We start from the raw sequence: 21326 nt of genomic DNA, 5'->3' as shown, positions 1-21326 counted from the left end.
AGGATGAAAACGGGGTACAGGGGCTCACCTGTGGCCCTCCACACCCTGTTTTGGCTACCAAAGGCACTGCAGTCTGGTCCTTTGCTATTTCCAGGCTGGCTCCGTGGGCCAGATTTAAGCACCCCTGTTGTAGAGGGTGGGGGAGAGAATCGAAATTAGGCAGAAAAATTCAGATAGGTGCTTTGGGATATAGGTAGTATTGCTCACATTGATATCCTTAAACTATTAACTCAGCACAATGCATGCAAGCACTCAAGACTTTGAAACAACATAAAATTCATAAACACTAGAGGGAAATTAACAATACTGTGTTTCCCCCCTCCGGCTGGGCAGAGCGCCACTCACTGACTGAGTGGTGTCCCAGGATCACAACCTTTCAGTAGTGCACGAATGGCATTGCCCACAACGGTCTGAGACCAACCGAGCCTTCCCTTTAGAGAGTCCGCCAGGAGGCCTGTGCACTCACAGCCAGGAGTCCAGCAGAGAGATGGTCCCTCTGTGGGGGGGTGTGTGGAATGTGAGCAGCCCAAAGGTGCCAAGCTGTGCGAATGCCTGCCTCCCCTGCTCACCTCCCAGGCCTCACCACGTTGATGTGGGCGAAGCCGGTGAGCACCAGGTCCTTGAGAAGCTCAAGCCGCTGCCACTGGTGGCCACCACCAGCACCTGCCTGGGGTCTGGGACTGGGCCAGCTCCCCCTGCAGGGCCAAGGCTGCCGCCACGATCCCAACACTGAGGAAGTGGGTGGGAAAAAGGGATGGCGAGGAACCCCAGCCAGGTGCCTCCAGCAAAAGTCACCATAGAGTGCGAAGCAAAGCGAAGAAGGGTGCCTGGCTGGAGGGGCCCCACAGTGTTCTAGGCCAACCAGCCAGAAGACTCAGCAGCTGGCGGCTGGCCTGACTGGCAGTTCTCTGCTTCCAGTGGCTTCCAGCCGGGGTTTGGAAGCTACAGAGGCAGAGTTGGGGAGAGAGAAAGAAAGACTTCTGCTGCTTTCCTTGCATGCAGCCCAAAGCAGAAGCCTTTCTTTCTCTCCCCCCAACTCCGCCTCTGTAGCTTCCAAACCCCGCCAAGAATGCTGGGGAGAGATAGAACGAGAAGCAGTTCCCGATCAGCTCATCTGATCCACGGTTTGCAATTAAGGGGCCCAGCTGCCATTAGCTGACCGGGGAACGGAGGGCTGCCTCCTGTGCTGGCCATGCTCATCCCTTCACTAGTGCTTATTTTCAGGTGGGGCTTATTTTAACACATGTGTTCAAAAGCCCGATTGGGCTTATTATCAGGGGATGTCTTATTTTCAGGGAAACGGTACTAGGATTCATACATTATGGAGACATCAAGAGGCATCAGTGAAGTTGGATCTCTTCCATCCACCATACAATCCAGACTAGGCATCGTGTGATTCCCAACCTTCACAGCCTGGTGAGTCCAGAGACTGTTTCTTATTTCCTTCTGCCTTCCACACCTAAAGTTGTGGCCTTATATATACTTCAGAGCCAGCTTTCCGTGTCCACCATAACACCAGTTTGGTCCCCCCTCCCACACCCTGGTCTTTGAGGGCTACTTTATTGTTAACCTGGAGCCAGCAAGTCTAGGAAGAGCTTCCTATCTCTTCCCCAAATCTGTGCCTCTATTTACCTACCATCTCTGGAGATTCTTTTTCCTGTATTTTGCAGATTTTAACTTAACAACATTGCAAATTTTTCTGCCTTCCGGCAACTTCCTGAACCAATGGGGTGCCATCCATATTAGGTAAGTGTGCTCTCACCATAATTTTTAGCCTTGCAGCATTAACAAAACAGACAACTAATCATTTCTAAACATTCCGGGCTACTCTCATAAATAGTTGGATTCCATTCTTTCAAATTTGCCTCCTCAGATGCCTATCCCTCCATCCTTTGTACTGCTGGCTGGCCTCCCCCACTTAAAAAGGATACATACCTATTCAATTGATAATATCAAAGTCCTGGTTCCTGTGATGGATTATGTGCCATCAGGCTGTTTTCAGTTCCTAGCAACCACAGAGATTCCTGTGATGGTTACTTTTAAATCTCGCAGAGATACACTTATCTGCCGTAAAGATGGGATAGCGTAATTGTCTCTAGAAAGCAAAGAAGAGCTTTGCTAAATGTCTATGGAGATTCTCAGTCATCCAGGTCATGGTTGTCCCAAAGGTGCTTTTCCTAGAGGCAACTGGACTTTCTGGTTTTTGTTTTTGTTTTTAATTTGATTTATATGCCGTCCTTCTCCAGAGACTCAGGGCGGCTTACAATGCATTAAGCAATAGCCTTCATACTTTTGTATATTCATACAAAGTCAGCTTATTGCCCTCACAAACTGGATCCTCAATTTACCTACCTTAAAAAGGATGGAAGGCTGAGTCAACCTTGAGCCTGGTGAGATTCGAACTTACAGTAATTGCAGACAGCTGGTGTTAATCACAATGCTATCAGTCTGCTGAGCTACCAGGCCCTGGTACTTGAAGACATTTTCTTTGAAGACATTTCGTTTTCTTATCCAAGAAGCTTCTTCAGCTCTGACTTCATTCCCTTTGTTGCTATCTTGAGAACATCTGCATTTTTGCAACCTAATGATGCAGAGTACATTCAAAAGAAAAAAAAGGGTTTGATTTCTCAAATATTGTTAAAGACACAGAAATTCAAATCCAAATTTGATCAATTCCATACTTACATATACCGGTAGTTATTCCAGAAGTTGCCTTTCTTAGAGATGGGATAGGAGTGTATTCATTTATCTTCAGCAATAAATAACTCCCAGACATAAAAAAAAAAAAAAGTCCATCTGATCTGACCCCTTTGGCAAATCCTAGAGGAAGAGAATGGTCTCAAGTCTTTTGAAAATTATTCTGGATATACTTTTTCAGTACTAAGTTGGCATACTTATTAAAGCTCTGCCTCTGTAAAACAGGGGTTGCAGCCTGTGTGTCCCTGGAGTATTCCCTGACACAAGGGAACCTGCAACTGCAAAAATCAGCTGCAGTTTCTCACCATTTCCAGATGAAACCCTAGTCCAGGGGTGGGCAACTGTGGCCCTTTTACAACCTGTGGACTTCAACTCCCAGAATTCCTGAGCCAGCTTGGGAGTTAAAGTCCACAGGTTGTAAAAGGGTCACAATTGCCCACCCCTGCCCTAGTCCTTTCTCCTTGATCATGCTGTTAAGCAGTGTTGGGATTTGTAGTCCAGGTTGTTGAGAAGGACCAAATGTCCATATCCAAGCAAAGAATAATGTAGGCACTTCACTTAAAAGGCAACATCCTCCTATCATTCCAAATAGCTACAGAGAACAAGCTTTTCACTGGATTGTTGAACACCTGCTGGTAGCTTCCAGCAAAAAGGAGTGCCAGCTTGGTCCATAAGGACCTCCCCATGCCTCTAATGAATTTCCCTCAATGTATTTATGGGTCAGTATAGAGGCTTGGATATCTTGCCAAAGAAAAAGACGACCTGCCAAGGAAAGGAGAAACTATTTTTTTAAAAAAAAAACAGCATAAAAAACCCCCAAGCATCATTACTAACTGTTACTTCAGAAGGATTCAGAGCCAAAGGAGGAAAGAGCTGTTCTTCCACCCCTCCCTGCTTCTGGTGCTTTCCTGTTTTCACCCTCGGGAGTTGCGTGTGTATGTCTGTGTGTGAGGGAAGATTAATCCACTGTCGGTGGAGATTATTCCTGACATGAGGGCCTGGATTGTGACAAGATGGATAGCAGGGCTACTGCAGCAATGCCGTGAGAAGCCGCCCCCCCACCCTTGCGTGACTGCCTGCCTTCTCCCTTCCAGCTTTTTCACCTTGGAACCAGCGGCCCTTAACTCTTTGCTGGCCATTTGCAAGAATGGCCACCATTTGGAAGAAAGAGCCAGAGGGCCAAGCAGAGACACGCCTCTCTTCTGAAAAAGGCTGAGGCCTGGAGCTTGGCTGTGCCACTGCTGGTGGCTTACTGGTGCCCTTCGTTTGGTGTCAGCTGCCCATGTCATACAGAAGCACCAGCTCTCAAAACCAAGAAGCTGAGCTGCATAAGTCTGAGTCTGAAAGCAATTTAAGGATGTATGCATGTTTATGTTTACACATTCCTTCTGTTATTAGATCCACACACATGCACACAGCCAGATCCAGTATGTAAAAATATAGAGAACGTGACTGGTGCCAGCATTGGGAGGAGCTAGCGCAGTAGCTTCTCAGCTGTGACTGAGATTGTCATTACATAACCCTGCATCTCTCAGTTTAAGACTACTTTATAACTGTTCTGCAAAGGAGTTTACCAAGAGAGCAAAGAAAAAGTAATAATGATGTCCACAGCCCTTCTAAGCTTGTGTGGAAGTTTGTTATGCTTTTTCATGAACATGTTTGTGAAGTCACCAAGAACTGACCTGGACTTGAACATTTCTTTTTTGTAAGGAAATACACCATTATGTTACAATAAATCATTGCAGTATTTTTGTAGGGAAACAGAAACCACTCCATGCCTACAAAACTCTCTTCCACAGCTGAAATCCAAGTACAAATAACCCTTCGCAATTTCAGACTTCAGACCAGCTCATGAAAGTAGAACTGAACTCATTAAAATGTTTTAACGGTTTTGGCATGGAAGGACTACAAAACTAATGCTGAAACTATACTGATGACCCTGAGAATGAATGCCACAGTCCATAAGAAAAATTCTATTAAACATGAATAGGGATTATTATGTAGAAACAACATACCAGTAAAACTATTGCAGAGCTTTTGATCTTTCAGTAAACACTAAATAGAAGATGAGGATGGTCTCCAAGCTCTGTAATGCTCCATTTGTTGTATATTGTTACCTGGTGCTCAAATGTAAAGTCTCTCCCCTCCCCCCATCTATCTAAAGCGGTGTATTAATCTACATCTCTAAAGATTCTTAAAATATTATGCAACAGAACATTAAGGAAAGGTAATAACATATAAAGCAGCAGGTTGCATTATCCAGACTGTCCAATAGAAGATGCCACACCTGTTACATAGGAGCTGCATGTCTGGGTATCTATTACATTAGTCATATGTAAGCATATATTAAACACTCTCAAATTGTTGGTAAAAACCAGATTGTTGACAAGAAGTACCAATCTCTATTTTTACACAAATTATGTTCGCATACGGAAAAGCTTAGCATATGCTTCTGAAAATCACTTCTGTGGCCACACACAGTGATAATTTCAGCCAATTTTCTTCCCACAAACTTGCTACAAGATGTGGATTTTCTTTCCAAAAATGAGATTTCTCAATAACACAGGCTACCCATTTGTTCCTCCAACTGAGAGCCTGGCTCAGTTCCTCTGGCACAGCAGTTTCTTCACATCTCACATATATTAGGGAGCAGTTAAATTTCTGTACATGCTAATTGTACAGCCCACTGTGTTGCCAATTCTCTTGAATATGTATAGCAGATGTGTTTGACCTCCACAAAGCAGCAGTGGGATGTTCGTGACTGACTAAACCAGTGTACTGAAGCTGTTTGGGTCAGTTTAGACAGCAGAATGCTGTCTCCCCTCCATCTCTCATTCTACTCTGTTGTTTGGAGAAAAAACAGCAGACACTCATGCTCAGTCCAAGGAGGTTTTATTAGTCAGACTTCCCCAGAACCTCTGCAATCCTTAAGCCTTAGTTATCATTTATTTTAAGATTACAGCCTAGAGCATATTCACTAACTTTTGACACTCGATATTCAGCATTTAGATAACTACATCTAAATTTCAATTTTGGATATATTCTCAGTGCGAAGTTGATATTCAAACAAGTATTTTCAGTACATGTTTATTTATATCCTGCCTCTATTATTTTTAAAATAAGTGAAGGTAGCATACATAACCCACACCATTCTCATATTTTCCCCCCACAACCACACCAAGGTTACCCAGCTGGCTTTCATGGCTAAGATGGGACTGGAAGTCACAGTGTCTGCCTTTCTAGCCTGGTGTCTTTAGCCACTAGACCAAGAGATTTCTGTATTAAAAAAAAAAAAATCTGTTGACCTTGTGCATCTCTATTACATATTTGTAGAGGAGCAGAGATGGCTTCAGATACAATAATACTCTATTGTACTATCTGTTTCCTAATGTGGCCCATCTCTTTAATGTGGACTGACAATGTGCGCATTGGCATTAAAGCCAATTTTTGCAGAACCCCTGCCAAAAGATGCTGATAATGGTCTTGGACCTCAACGCTGTATTAGACCCGTGACTGCTTCCATTTGCAGTAGACGTATGGCTATATAATGCCCAGTCAATAATTAACAAAGGCAAGTAGCATTTGTCTAGTGAGGATTAAAGATTGTTGAAAACAGTGTCACACTCATCTCTTTCCGCTTCGGTCACTGAGGCGGGCACCCCAGGCGTCTCGGTTTCCATGGTCAGAGACGGCTGCACTTGGGTTCCGACTGGGCTGTTGGACAGTAGTGTCTGCTTCCTTCTGGGTTGCCAGGAGCAGGCTTTCTTTGGAGATTCCACCCTCTGCCATGGTAGCCTGAGTTTCTCTCCACGCACCCCAGGTATCAGAGAGCAAGTGGAGAGTCCAGGGCTCAGGAATCCCGGTCATTTTTGGTTAGTTTTGGGAGAGCTGGCTTGATGTCAGGGTTCCAACCAATGGCTTAATAAAATTAAGAGTCTCAAGCCATTTAGCAAGAAAAATCCAGTTGTTTATTAGGAGCACCATGTTGGCGCTACCTAGGTGAAACTGGTTTCACCCAATTTGCGCCTTGCTTTCCCCCTCCCCCCAGAGTGTGTCACCACATTCCCCAACGAAGCAATTTCACGGGTCGTAGAAGTCACTCCCTCCAGCTGTTGCGAGTCTCCATGGAGATGGCCTAGACTTTGGTGGGCTAGGCTGTGTCTTGTCTTGACTGAGGTGTGAATTTCTTGGTGCAGCTGCGAGGCGTGATTCCCATCCCCCTGCCTATGGCAACTCAGGAGCAGGCCAGGAAAGCTTCGCGAGTTGACACACAGTTGATTCCCCCCAAAAATGTACAGTGGTACCTCAGCACTCGATAGCTCTGAAAGTTGCTGAATTTGGTACTTCTTGCATTTTGATGTGAATATTTCATCTTGGTACTCATCATTTATTCAGTACTTGGTGCGCAAGCTAGAAGTTGTCAGTTGGCTACCTTGCGACCAACATCGAAACAAAAGTCATGTGTTAATCACATGGTTTGTTTGGCACTCATAGTACTCACCATACCTCCTGGAACCAATTAACGAGTACCAAGGTACCACTGTAAATGAAAATGGCCCAGTTTGTTTCAGGTGGTAGCTAAATTGAATAAATGAACTGCTCTGGTTTTTCTGAGTATTTTCTAGTTTTTCTCTGTACCTTATATCACCTGTAAGGAGCTATTACATTTGTGGAAATCACTGTAAGTAAAAAATTAAAATGAAAGTTACATTATTTGGATAATAATGTAGAAAAAAAATCTTGATTTTTTTTCCAGATGAGATTTCCTACATTACTCATTCATCATTTTGTCTCAAAATATAAATAAGAATCAAAACACAAACATAGCAATCGTCAAAATTGCAATCATAGTATGATTAACTTTAATTAAATCATTATAATTATGAAAATATTTACACGTGGAAGACATAGAACATATCACAACCTTTGTTTATATAATAGCTAGCTTTTCTTGGCTGATGCAATATTTCAATTTACAGCTGTGCAAGTATGTGTGTGTGTATATAAAAAAATACAACTTCTAGTTTGTCCTTGAAAAAGAAACTATACAAATTTATGAAAATTTCCTGCTAGCCATTTAACAATTGCTGCTTTAATTTTATTAGATAGTTCCTTTATTGATCAAATTTCTTGCATTTTATTTTGGCTTCAGTCATAAAAATCAGAAAGTGTTGAATGTTTCACACTTGATATATACATAAACTGCATAAATTCTGCAAATGTTATTTCTCAGAGTTGTTACTATTCTACTGCACTAAACAAGAAGATCTTAGTAAGTTATCAGTATGTTTGGTATGTTTTAGATAGTCCAGGAGTCTTCTATAGCTTATCCACAATAACAATTATGATTGTTTCTTCTGGTACTATAGTAGAAGTCTCATGAACAGGATCATATGGAAAGAAATACCCCTTTGGCCCAATTTTGCACAACAAATCAAAGAGACAAGTTCTTCAGTCTTTAGCATCTCCTATTCCATCAGCATTAATAGCAAACATGGCTTCTGCTTCAGGGAGGCAAGGGGAATCGTAAATCTTGCATATCCTAGTTTCACCACGACCTTTTCTCAAGTAAAGCCTAACCAGACAAATTAATGCAGTTATTAAAATAAAAAATAATGAACTATTAAATAAAACATTAGACGTTTATTCAATTTATATGCCATTCTATCAACCAGAGAATATTCTAGGCAATATTCAGTTAATTATTGGTGTTTTAAACTTTTCTTCATCCCTGATATACTATTGGAAACTCAAACAAAATGGTCAGGTAAAATAGGCAAGTTAGTTAAAGGAAAAGGCTAATGTGACAAACAGAAAAAAAATTCCTACTTCATTATCTTTGTTAAAACATAGTTACATAACCAAATCCATTGCTGAATACTAGTCTCTTGTATTTTTTGCTGCTTTCTCTTACTCCTTCCAAGTGCTACAGGTAAGTACTGTCCCAGTGACATCAATCAAATAAAGTTGGTTTCTTACAGAAAGTCTGCAATTGGCCTGATGTGCCTACAACACATTGATATGCCAAGAACACCAACAGCAGAGCACAATATTATCCAAAATACTCATGTGTATTTGAATATCTGAAAGAGCTAAAGAAGCAATTAAATAAGCCTTCTATGAAGTCATAATAATGTCCACATAAGAACTTATTGCATCTTACAAATATGCATTCATATTAAATATACATTTTTTTTGCTTTCAACTACTGTTTTACAATATACCATTATGATAAATTTGTAAGGTAATTTTCTTCATTATGTTGGTAGCTGAAGATTCAAACTTAAGCTTTATGCTTCTAGAAACATACAAATTGGAAGTCTGGTATAGAATATAATCAGGTCCAAAGAATCATAGTAATTACTCCTCCTGTACTTGATCAATAAAACTTTGACTCTGTTTCTTTTACCATTCACACAATCTGTTCCCTAGTGAAGGTTTCCACAAATGGGAAAACGATGGAGAACATTTTGACTCTGACTTGCAAACTTCCCTATGACTTATGCTGAGGGGGTTGGACTAAAACGTTTTCCATAGAAGAAAAACATTTGATATAATCCTAAATCGTAACTTCTTTTAAATCATGCTGACTACAGAGACTATGGGTATCAGCTTCTCTCAATCATGGGGGAATCTGCCAAAAAAGGTTAGTGAATCTCAGCCCCTAAAGTTGCTATTCAGGACTCCATCCAGCTGGAAAGGAAACCTTATTTGAAGTTCATGAAAGAATTTATTTCAATCAATAGGAAACGTGTGTGTGTGTGTGTGTGTGTGTGTGTGTGTGTGTGTGTGTGTGTTTAAGTGTGTGTGAATTTCATCTTACTCTGGGACAAAAGACAAAACGTGTTCCAGGAAACATGTTAAAATGCTTTATTGTACCCTGAAAAAAGGGGGAAATGGTTTCACTGTCTTTACATAATGTGAATTCAATTCCAGCACCCACTACATCATCTGTTAAAAAGCTTGAACAGATTAATTTCCTTATTTTATTTATAATTCACCTTCAATACTTTATTGTTGAATTTCTCAACTATTTTAGGTGCTGAAAAACAGTTATTTCTTGTCAGAGCATTAAAAACAAACTTCTCACATTAAGATATTTAAAATTTAATAGCTGGAGCAGTGAAGGCTTGCACAATGAGTAAGAACACATAGTTATACCTAATTGGATAAAGAGAGCTGGCCACTACATGAGACAACCTGGTTGCTGTGAGTGAAAAGGAGGAGTGTTTCTTTGTTTCCCACCTTTTTCTTATGTGCTATGTCTGTTCTCTGTGATTTACCTGATGATGTTCCTGCTGATTTACTGGACTATGATCCTGTTTGCCTACCTTATTTAATGTAAACATATTTATTTATATAAAACTGGTTCAGGTCTGAGTTTCTGATTCCATTTGCACTTTGGCTGCTCAATTCCCTGACATATTAAAAATACTTTTCTACATAGTTAATTACTGTATTCTCCAAAGCTTGCAGATAAGATACTTTCCATTCACTTTCAAATATTTAATTGAACATTTTGAAGACATCACATAACAATTGCTTATAATTACTATACAGTATTCATAATCATAATTTAAGTATTCATAATTTAATTAGATCTTCTGCAATTCCATCATGTAAACAGATTGTAACCCTTTTTGTCCTTTTGGAACTTTATGACTACTGTTCACATGCTTCTCATTCTTGAGGCTATCATCTCTAGAACATCCTCTGCAATCTATGAAGTCTATAAACAGTGGACCTGAGGCCACCTTGTGGTGGAAACGAGTTACAGGAAACACAAAGTTTTGTATTACTTCTACAGCATCTGTTATTTGTTGTAATTCATTTTTTTATCGCCATCTTTTTTGCAAAACAAAATGTACCTCTCCATAATTTTTGTCTCTTAACTGTAGTCACCAGCTCTCTCCAATTGATGTCAAATGCTACCACCTAATTAAAGTCTGGAATTTCTTTTATAAGGTAAACCTAATGCACATCTGGATTTTTTGAACCAGTGTGGTTTATAAAATAAGCAGACTTTTAAAGAGATATTTAATAGCTTGAGGACTATATTTTATATTCTGCTTTTTAATCTATTGAAAGTATTTTCCCCCCGTTTTTCTTTGTAAAAAGCACTCCGAAATGTTAGCTATCTTGAGTTAGAATAGAAACTACAAATCATCAATTTCTATTTAAACAAAACTTGATTTCAGTTTCAGCAAAATCTGACATCATGTTGAAGCTTCATTCTAATTTTCACAAAATTTCTAATTAATTGAAAGCGTGAAAACTGTATTCACTAAAGCTAGCATCTGCCATCCTACCTGGTTGTTGAAGCATGTGCGATAATATTCCCTCCAATAGGTTTCTTAGGATCTGCAGCAAACATTGCAGCTCCATCTACTTGTGCTACCACCTGGTTTGTGATCACAACTGCTACACCAAACTGTTGTGAAAGAAACATACAATCAGTTTCAGCTTCTTCACTATAAACTGGGAAAAAAAAAAAAGAGGCACGGTGGCTTAAGGATGCTGTATTTGCCAACCAGAAATGGTCGACACTCCAGTGGTTTGAGCCCTGGTAGTATTGCAGGACAGGGTGAACTCCTGTCACTGCCCTGCCCACCCAGCAGTTTGAAAGCATTATTGTTGAGTAGATAAATGGGTATTGCTTCGTTGGGAAAGGGTAACTGTGCAAGAACGGGAGCCCTGCCTGGATGTGAAGTGAGTCAGGCAGAAGAGGCCACAGAAGATGTCATCAATGCGAACACAGCTAGCCAGATGGTGCAAGCTAATTTGCACCATGGCACACCATGGACAAGTGTGCAGGTGTGAAACATAACTAGCAATTAGGTTGTCAGGATTAATCTGTAAAGCGTAGATCTCCCCCCCACCCACCCATACAAAATAAATAACTGAAAAATCTCCAGGTGTCTTGGGACTACACATTGCTACAAGGGTCTTTATGCAAAACATTGCAAGTAGAACTAATGATTACCTCATCTGCTAGTCGAAGCAACATGCGCAGGAATCTGGCTAAATGCATCTGCCTGGCCGATAACTCCCCTCGGCCAGAGTAGTCTGTCCGGTAAAGAGCTGTGGCACTGTCCACTATCAGTAAAGCATATCTAAAAGAAAAGAGCAGAACAACATTTTTCATTTTAATTCTTGCCCTCCAAACATGCTTGCTTTTCTGGATTGCCTGGCCAATTTTTAGCATGCTTCAATTGAATACGTTAAGTATCAAAAAAGGAATACAGGTAGTCCTCAACTTACAACAGTTCATTTAGTGACCGTCCAAAGTTTCAATGGCACTGCAAAAACTGCTGTGATGGTCACTTATCGACCATTGCAGCAGCCCCACAGTCACATGAACAAAATTCAGATGCTTGGCAACTGACGACCTTCTGACAAGCAAAGTCAGTGAGGAAGCTAGATTCACTTAACAACCGTGTCACTAACTTAACAACTGCAGTGATTCACTTAACAATGGCAAGAAAAAGGGAGCAAAATTCACTTAAATGTTTCGCTTACAAACAGAAATTTTGGACTCAATTGTGGGGATAACTCAAGGACTACCTATACATCCTACTGCCCTTCCTGAGCAAGATAAAGCCACGTTGGCAATATTTATAGCCTTACCAGGATGAAAACCAAACCAACTGACAATTGAAGCAGTGAGAACAACCTTAACTTCTTTCTTGGTATCCATTCAAGTTTCACATTAAATCCTGTAAAGCAGGCATGTCTAATAATGACAAGCAGCCTCTGTACAGCTGTCTATCATCCCTTGCCAGGATAATGCATGTTGCCCTTTGAGATAGTTTTTTGACTTCTGAACACTGCCTGGATTAGTCCTTCCAGTTTTCCTGGCAAGATTTCAGAGGTGGTTGGTTCACTATTGCCTCATTCTTGCTAAACTTGAGAGAAAGTGACTGGTCCAAGGTCACCTAGCTGGCTTATGCCTAAGGCAGGACTAGAATTAACCATCTCCCAGTTTCTAGTCTGCTGCCTTTAATCACACCACCAAATTGGCTTTATCAGGATGATACGATTTGAAATGATTAAAGATAAAACACGGTTGTAATTGGTTAAAAAATATCCTCACATATGTTAGAATTAATATCAGAAAATGGTATGATGTAAGGGGAACAATAATAAAAGAAGGCGCTTTCATTCAATTCAACATGGTGATAAAAAGCATATGCAATTTATTTATTAAAGGAATGCAACTTGTTAACAAAGCTTCTATTGAACCATTGTAATATATATAGTTTTGTCTTTAGCTAAGACTCCTAGAAAGCAGGCAAACCTGTGGTAAACACAGCTTGTTTTGAAAAGCAATTTTATCGTAAGAACTTTAATAGGGAAAGAACCAAAGGAGGTTTTTATGCCATTATCTTTCCAACTTGTATAAAATGATGCATATCCTAAATTGGACATCTCTTACATATAAATATTTTAATTTGTTAAAGGAGAAAAGTCTGTTTTCTTGACTTTTTTTTTTTTACCTTGATTCTGTCATCATAGCAGATGCTTGATAAAGTAGCTGGGTTTGATGGTCTGTATTAAATCCTCGGGCATAGGCCACGTTATCAAGAACATCACTCCCAGATAAACCATATCTGGAAAAATAAGGCAAAAATAGATAAATTTTACAGGAGTGGAAATAAATGGATGCGACTTAAATACTGCCCACACCAATAATTTCCCAATAGAAGTACAGACCTCTCAGCCACCGCTAGCAAGCGCTCTGGACGGAAAGTGCCTTCTGTGTCTATGTACATGGCCTTCCCTTCACCACCACCTCGATCAATAGGGAGCTTAGGAAAAAAAAGACCAATTCAGTTTACAGAAGTGTACTAAATTGCAAAATTGCATCTTTCTAGGATATGGATGTTCCACATAACATTTTGTATTCAGTATTATGCAAGGTGACTCTCCCCCCATCCAGTTACTCATCCCTTCTCTAAATCTGCTGCAGAGGATCTCCCAATCTACTAGGGCCTTGATGGCAAAACTATGGTGGCATGCGCACCGGCCACTAATTTTCGGGTCTTCTGGGCCACCCAGAAGTAGGGAAACAGACTGTTTCCTGCCTCCGGAGGGCCTGGGGGTGGAACCAGAAGTCAGCAAATGGGCCATTTCCAGCCTCCGGAGTGGGGGGGGAAGGCTGATTTCGCCCTCCCCAGGCTCCTAGAGGGGATCTGGAGCCTGGGGAGAGCAAAAAACAGGCCTACCAGGCCCACCATGCCATCGCGTGGCAAAAGCGGATGGAGTGGGGGGGGGAGCATGCGGGGGGGAGCGTGTGCGATCCCTCCCCCCGCTTTTGCCACGCGATGGCAAAATGGTTAGCCATCAGTGTACTAGGGCCAATCTGAAGTGTGCATATGAGAAAGAATTAATCTGCCCTGTCAGTGAACATACATCATTGGCTATAATCCATTATATCAGATTATTGGGGAGTTGTCTTATTATCACCTCGAAATACAAACTGATAACCAAACAAACCAAAATATATTATTTTGTTTGTAATTCTTAAAAGAAAAAAAAATTAATAGGTTTGTTAAAAGGAAAATGAGGAAAGGGGTAACTGAAGAGGCCAATTTAAGATAAACATTAAATGACAACAAACTACTAAAATATCTGTAAACCATCTAATAATATATAGCTTATATACCACAAATATTTATTCTGTTGATGGATTTTAAGGGGCACATTTCACCCAATAAAACATTAAAGATAATTGAGGAAAACTAAATTCATTCTAAGGGACATTAGCTGAATGATATAGCAAATAAATCCACTGTTGTGGAAAGAGGGCCTATCAGTGGAAATTATAGTTGTGGAAATAATTAAGAACAGTTTTCTATTTTAGTATAATTAAAAATAATTCTAAATTTTCAGAGCATCTACCAAGCCTACAAATTCCCAGTCCTGGATTTTCTATCAAATATCTCATTTAGCTTTCTAGAATGTCCTTGTGCTAAAGTACTGCAGCATTCTCCACCTCAGTGAAATCAAGACTTCCAAATCAGGGTCTTCAACCAAACATCTAACTGAGCCTTCCCGGTCAAAAGGACTATCCTAATCTTACTGCATTATCTTCCCAGTCTTGAGAACCATGTAATTAAAATATATGGAATAAAACAAATTCTAAAGATTTTTCTGCACAGTATTACACAAAGAAGAGTCTCCATTGCTTACTTGACAGGTTACAGCCAATGTATGACATATCTGAGTTTTTCCTGTGCGGAATTCTCCAAACATCTCTGTTATTGACCCAGTTTCTATTCCACCTGGACAAGAAGTACAAATTTCAGGCATATCACAATAATTGTAGACATATAAATATACTCCTGAGATTGTGTATCACACATTTAAATTCAAACCTAAAGAGATCTGAAAATCTTATTTCTGCAAATATATCCCATATTGAACAAATTTACTTCTGAAACTCAAATACTTTTACATGTTTCAATTACAAGAAACATAATGAACAGAATTCAGATTGTGGACATTATTATGCAAATCAGCCATACTGCACAACAGGTTTTTATTTTCATTTATGAAAACTATTTAATATTATACAACAACTAGATGTTTTTCATATGACCTTATCAGGATGCTGTTATTACTTTGTTGCATGAGATTATTTTTGTAGCAACTCTTTTAGGAGAAATTAAAGTATGAGGACTTTAGCTTGAGAAACAATCTGTACATTTTTTTTAGCAATGGTCTCCTACTATTTTTTCAGAAGTAAACTTCACTGTATTAAGTCTGCAAAGCAGTGTAATATAAAAATTAAATTCAAGGTTTATGGGACCTCAAAATATGCTCTTTCCCGTATTAATGCTAGAAGCAATCCAAAAACACCATGTATATTTATGTCATCTACTTTTGAGTTATAACATGTAATATGTCAACTTCACATAATAATGACTTCAGGACCAATTATAAATCAAATGTTGTACCTTGAAGCAGCTTATCAAGTTCTTTGGATCCAGTGGTAATTTGAATGATCTCTGAGCGTCTTTGATGAAACTCTGTAGCTGTGGTGAATCCCATTGGAACCAACTTTGCTGCTTCAGCCTGCAAATGACAGTAAAATCAAAAGGTTGGTTTTATTTTACAACTCGGTTATTTCATTTGTATTCTTGTGTTAAAATTCTCATGTTTTCCTATAATCCTTTAAAAATTACAATCAAAAGTATACTTGCAAAAAGTATATGATAGAGTGGGCATGTTCCAGGTTCTCTCTCTTAAATGTTATTACTTAATAGGGTCTTGGAGATGCTCTTTTTTGATGGCCCTTTGGAATAGCCTCCACCTGAGATTTGAGGGATCCCTACCCATCTAGTCTTCTAGAGGGCCATGGAAAGCTGGCTGTCCCCCAAGCATTAGGCTAGGATGGAGTTGAGCTGAGAGGATGTTTGGTCTTATATCCTGGAGAGAAAGGTCATTTCTATTTTACGAATTGTTATGAGCCACCAAGAATCATTATATAAAGTAGAGGCCTATATTTATTTATTTATTTGTTTGTTTAAATTTCTATACCGCCCTTCTCCAAATAGGACTCAGGGCGGTGCAGAGCCTAAGTAAAAACAAAGCATACAAAATTTAAAAAACAGTATTAAAATAATTAAATATTCTGGCCGTAAATTAAAACAACCCAATTTAAAATCAATTTAAAATTTAGCTCAAGCCAGCCCAGCTAGTTGAAATAAATAGGTTTTTAGGGCCCGACGAAAAATCCAGAGGTCTGTTATTATACGTAACTCTGGGGGAAGGTTATTCCAGAGGGTGGGCGCCGTCAGAGAAGGCTCTCCCCCTGGGGGTCGCCAGCCGACATTGTCTGGTGGACGGCACCCTGAGGAGGCCCACTCTGTGCGAGCGTACTAGCCGGTGGGAGGCTATTGGTGGCAGAAGGCGGTCTCGTAAGTACCCCGGCCCTAAGCCATGGAGCGCTTTAAAGGTGGTCACCAACACCTTGAAGCGCACCCGGAAGACCACCGGGAGCCAGTGCAGCTCGCGCAGGAGAGGTGTCACATGGGAGCGCCTCGTCGCCCCCATAATCCCCCGCGCGGCCGCGTTCTGGACCAGCTGGAGCCTCCGGGTGCACCCCAGGGAGAGCCCCATGCAGAGAGCATTGCAGTAGTCCAGGCGGGAAGTGACTAGTGCCTGAGGGACTGTGCGTAGAGAGTCCCGATCTAGAAAGGGGCGCAACTGGCGTATCAGGCGAACCTGATAAAAAGCCCCCCTGGCCACGGCCGTCAGATGATCTTCTAAAGACAGCCGTGCGTCCAGGAGGACGCCCAAGTTGCGAGCCCTCTCCGTGGGGGCGAGTGATTCGCCCCCAATAGCCAGCGATGGCGTCAGCTGGCTATATCGGGACGCTGGAAGCCACAGCCACTCGGTCTTGGAGGGGTTGAGTCGGAGCCTGTTTCTCCCCATCCAGGCCCGCACGGCCTCCAGGCACCGGGACATCACTTCAAGGGCATCGTTGGGGTGGCCTGGGGTGGAGATGTACAGCTGGGTGTCATCAGCGTACTGATGGAACTCCACCCCGAAGCCACGGATGATCTCACCCAGCGGCTTTACATAAATGTTGAACAGAAGGGGCGAGAGGACCGACCCTTGTGGCACCCCACAAGCAAGGTGCCTCGGGGTCGACCGCTGCCCCCCCGTCAACACAGATTGCGACCGGTCAGAGAGGTAGGAGGAGAACCACCGCAGAACGGTGCCCCCCACCCCCAACCCCGCCAACCGGTGCAACATGACACCATGGTCGATGGTATCAAAAGCCGCTGAGAGGTCTAACAGGACCAGGATAGAGGAGCAACCCCTATCCCGAGCCCTCCAGAGATCATCCACCAACGCGACCAATGCCGTTTCCGTGCTGTGCCCAGGCCGGAAGCCGGACTGGAGCGGGTCTAGATAGACAGTTTCATCTAGGTACCGGGGAAGCTGTTGCGCTACCACACTCTCTATAGAAGTTAAATCAATCAGTCAATAAGATAATACAAATAATACTCAGTATTGCAGATGTATATATTTTCTGAACATTTTTAAGCTAAGCATGATTACCAAGATTTTATCTGCTTTAGCTTCACTGATGCCTTTAATATTGAGCAATTCCTTCTTTGGTGCATAGGCAACAGCTTCAACAGTGTGAAAACCAGCTTCTTCCAACTTCTTCACATCATTTGCATTTATTCCACATTGCTATAGAAACAAATATATTGTTATATAACATGTTTAATGTAGAAATCAAAGAGTTCTATACATGTCAGATATAATGATCCAAATGTAATAGGTAACAAAACTAAGCAACCTAATATTCTAATGTAAGAGTGAGCTTCACTGAACTCTATGAGATCTGATCCTTCAGTCTGCAAAGATAGCAGCTGACATTTATAATCAGCTTTGTTCATTTCTATCATTTCCATCCATTTAAAAAAACAAAAACACAACTTTAAATTCTTCAGCAAGTAAAGTTTTTAGTAAAAAATATATTCTAAGTTTTTAAAAATAAAACCAGGTTGTTGTTTTTTTGGAAAATATATTTTACACAATGAATCAATACCTAACATTGTCTTCCTTTTTGTGCATAAGCAACAAGTAACAAAAATACATTTAAGATTTATCTATCACATTTATATGGCCTTCCATTTCAAAGAAGCAACTCTGGGCAGTTTACAACAAACAATAAAAGCAATTTATAAAACCAATTATTACAAAAATATAAAACCATTATTAAAAATAAAAATACATCATTAAAAAATAAGTTATTTCAATAACGCTAAGATTTGGAAATTATAATGATTTGGATAACAAACTTTTCTCAACTTCTTTCAAAGATTGCATAAAAAAGAAACAAATTGCCCGTTGTCAAGTAAAATATTTTATAATATCAGCACTGGTAGGAAGGAGCTTTATTTCATCAAAAAATTTAAAAAGCTAGAATTAATGGTTTCATTGAAACTTGCACTAAAACGGTAAACTGGAAAACTATCAATAAAGAATATAAGATGGGACTCAAGATACAACTCCAACAGAGTTGCTAGTAATACATACCTCTAAACGAGAAATAGGCTGAGGACCAAAGCTTTCCTCTTCCGTGGAGATATCTATGCTCTCATCGCATTGCATTTGCATAGCCATGGCACAAAGTATCCGTATTCCTATCAAGAGGGAAAACAACTGCAGTTTGAACAAGTGGCACAAAAGTACGTTAACGGTGTACAGCTTTTTAAAATTGCCCTTTAATTTTATAGTCATATCCTCTTATGTTTTCATAGGTGAAAAGTAACCCTATCTGGATGACAACCCACAAATACAAACGCTGTAAATGTTATGCATTTCTTGGCATACTGCACTCATTAATATTAAACAGGAGTAAAAGTGAGATTTAAAAAAAATATTATTATTAATAGCCCTCATTTTATTCCTGACCGGGCCTGAGACCACGATTTACAAACCCCCAAGCGACGCCTTTCTGTCCCCAGTTCTCTTCTGCCAACACCGCGCGAGAGAGGCCCAAAGGGAAACGGCCTCTGGCCTCCAACAGCCGCCTTCCGTGTGGAAACTGAACGAAGCTCGATGTTTCGGTCGAGTTGTGAATCGAGGCTCCGCTAGGCCGCTCGAAGGCCTGGCGCAGCCGGGATCCTTCGGCCCCACCGAAGGCCGAGCCGCTTAGGCTCGTTTGCTTCTTCCACCTCCCGGTTCAGATTAACCCGCCACGGGTCACGTGACCGACGCACAGGCGTACAGACAGCCCCCGCGGAACGCGGGCTAGACCAAAAATAAGTTACCCTTTGCGCATGCGCATTTTTTTTTAAAAGCTTGTTTGGCGGAGCGGAAGGGAAGCGTTTGATCCGGCGGAGAGGCATCTTTCCAAATTGTTCGTTCTTTTTTTTTTTTTTTTTTTTAACAATCTTGTAGTTTATTTTCATTGGGATTCTCTCCTTATATCCGTGGTGTCTAGATCGGTTATCTAGCGAGCCATCATTTTCAAAATGCCAACTTCAACCCGAACCTTTTCTCTTCGTGATTATCCATGCCTCTTGTATCTGAATGGATGCAGCTTCCTGAAACTTATAAACTGTACGTGGGAAAGTGAAGCAGAGTAATACGCGATGTATTAATAGAGAATACAGGCGGTAGAGGAGGACAATGACCGTTTATACCTATTTGTTTGAAGAATTCCCCCCCCCCATCCCCGTCCCAAATATTGCATCCCCACGGAGATTTTGGAATGAGGATTGATCATCGGTCTCTAAGAGGATATTCCCTATCAAAGCAAGTGCATTTCCCGTATTTAGTTACTTCGATAGACGGCAGGTCCTACTACAGTAATTGAACATCTTATCTTTTCCCCTGGAAAATTGCGGTAGGCGATGGCAAAGAGCAAACTAGTGCGAATTAAGACAGAATGTTATTTACTTGGATTTCCACTTAACTTTTATTTTTTTTTAGGTTTTCACCTTGCCTTTATTACTTTATATGCAATTCAAAGTAGCCAATATACACAATATTCCTTCCTCTTTTTCTCCGCAGCAATCACCCTGTGAGGTGGGTTGGGCCTGAGAATGGCTGGCCCAAAGTCACCCAGCTGTTTTTATCTCAGGAGGGACTGGAACTCAGTCTCCTGGTTTCTAGCCCCATGCCTTAAATCCTAGATCAAATTGGCTATTTTACTCTTTATGTCCTCCCTTCCCCCTTGCAGGAGTTTGCTGAATAAACCTGTTCTTGTGAAATGCATGTGGATGCAAGTTGGTTCATATGCCTTATTATAGTTCTGCTTAAGCGGGTGTTTTTCAAACTTTTGGCAAGTTTTAAGATGCGTGAACTTCAACTCCCAAAATTTCCTAGCCAGCTTGCTGATTGGGGGATTCTGCAAGATAAAAGCCACACATCTTAAAAATGGCCACGTTTGAGAAACACCGATTTAAATTCTTAAAGAGCGAGGAATCTATGACTAGATAATTATGGTGTGTAGTTTTAACTTGCAGAAACCCAAATAGTGATTTGTTCAATAAACTATGGCTTAATACAGTGTGTGATTATTTCTTTTAATATGAACCTTCTTAAGGTAATGAAAAACTTAGTTTTCCACAACTATACTTCTGAAACACTGTTAATTACAAACTCAATATGTGTGATATGGTTACAGAAGGCATTATTGTAGTTTCTGCCATGGCTTTCATCCTCTGGAACATCACGGCCCAAAGGTGTGATTCAGATCCTCCCTTTTGGCCTTCCAAAAAGGCCTGAAAACTCTGCCAATTGGCCTGAGGCCCCAACGGAGCATAGCTTTCTAGAGGTGGTTAATAGATTAAGAGAAGACCCCACCCTCCTCCCCCTGGGCATCTTGCTCCCTTCCATTCCAGGAAAGGGATGAGGCGGGAGACATGAACTACATTCTGATGCAATCTATAGTGAAATAAATAGAATGCCTATTGTGTTATACATTAAGCCTGCAAAGTAGCACTTGCTTCATTAGTCAAAATTCAATCATTGCCAAATAAATAGTGTAATTTGAGGGCGCCTTGAGGTCCTGAACGAGAGGTGGGATAACAATCTAACATAATATTTTTATACCACCATAACATCAACATTATAGTATCACACAATAACCACCA

General features: G+C 40.8%; 1 protein-coding gene and 1 long non-coding RNA gene across 2 annotated transcripts; one reads left to right on the top strand and one right to left on the bottom strand.

Moving 5' to 3' along the window:
• Positions 1 to 1284: 1284 nt before the first annotated feature.
• LOC148116435 (uncharacterized) lies at positions 1285 to 6312 on the top strand. The gene is made up of 3 exons (XR_015729358.1): positions 1285 to 1416; positions 1671 to 1746; positions 3792 to 6312. It is a non-coding gene; the product is annotated as an uncharacterized LOC148116435 (long non-coding RNA).
• A 1224-nt stretch (positions 6313 to 7536) lies between these two features.
• Positions 7537 to 19509, bottom strand: RAD51 (RAD51 recombinase). The gene is made up of 10 exons (XM_034417848.3): positions 19164 to 19509; positions 18760 to 18866; positions 17770 to 17907; positions 15657 to 15774; positions 14890 to 14981; positions 13411 to 13505; positions 13194 to 13307; positions 11681 to 11810; positions 11007 to 11128; positions 7537 to 8272 (listed from the first exon to the last, which is right to left on the bottom strand). Exons 2-10 carry the CDS (start codon positions 18844 to 18846, stop codon positions 8149 to 8151), a joined length of 1020 nt encoding a protein of 339 aa, XP_034273739.1. The 5' UTR covers positions 18847 to 18866; positions 19164 to 19509; the 3' UTR covers positions 7537 to 8148.
• Between the last annotated feature and the right edge of the window lie 1817 nt (positions 19510 to 21326).

Source organism: Pantherophis guttatus, chromosome 1, assembly GCF_059756535.1.
Source record: "Pantherophis guttatus breed Tessera chromosome 1, ASM5975653v1, whole genome shotgun sequence".
Lineage (NCBI taxonomy): Eukaryota > Metazoa > Chordata > Lepidosauria > Squamata > Colubridae > Pantherophis > Pantherophis guttatus.
Note: the sequence above shows the minus strand (reverse complement) of the source record. Positions and strands in the feature narration are given on the sequence as shown.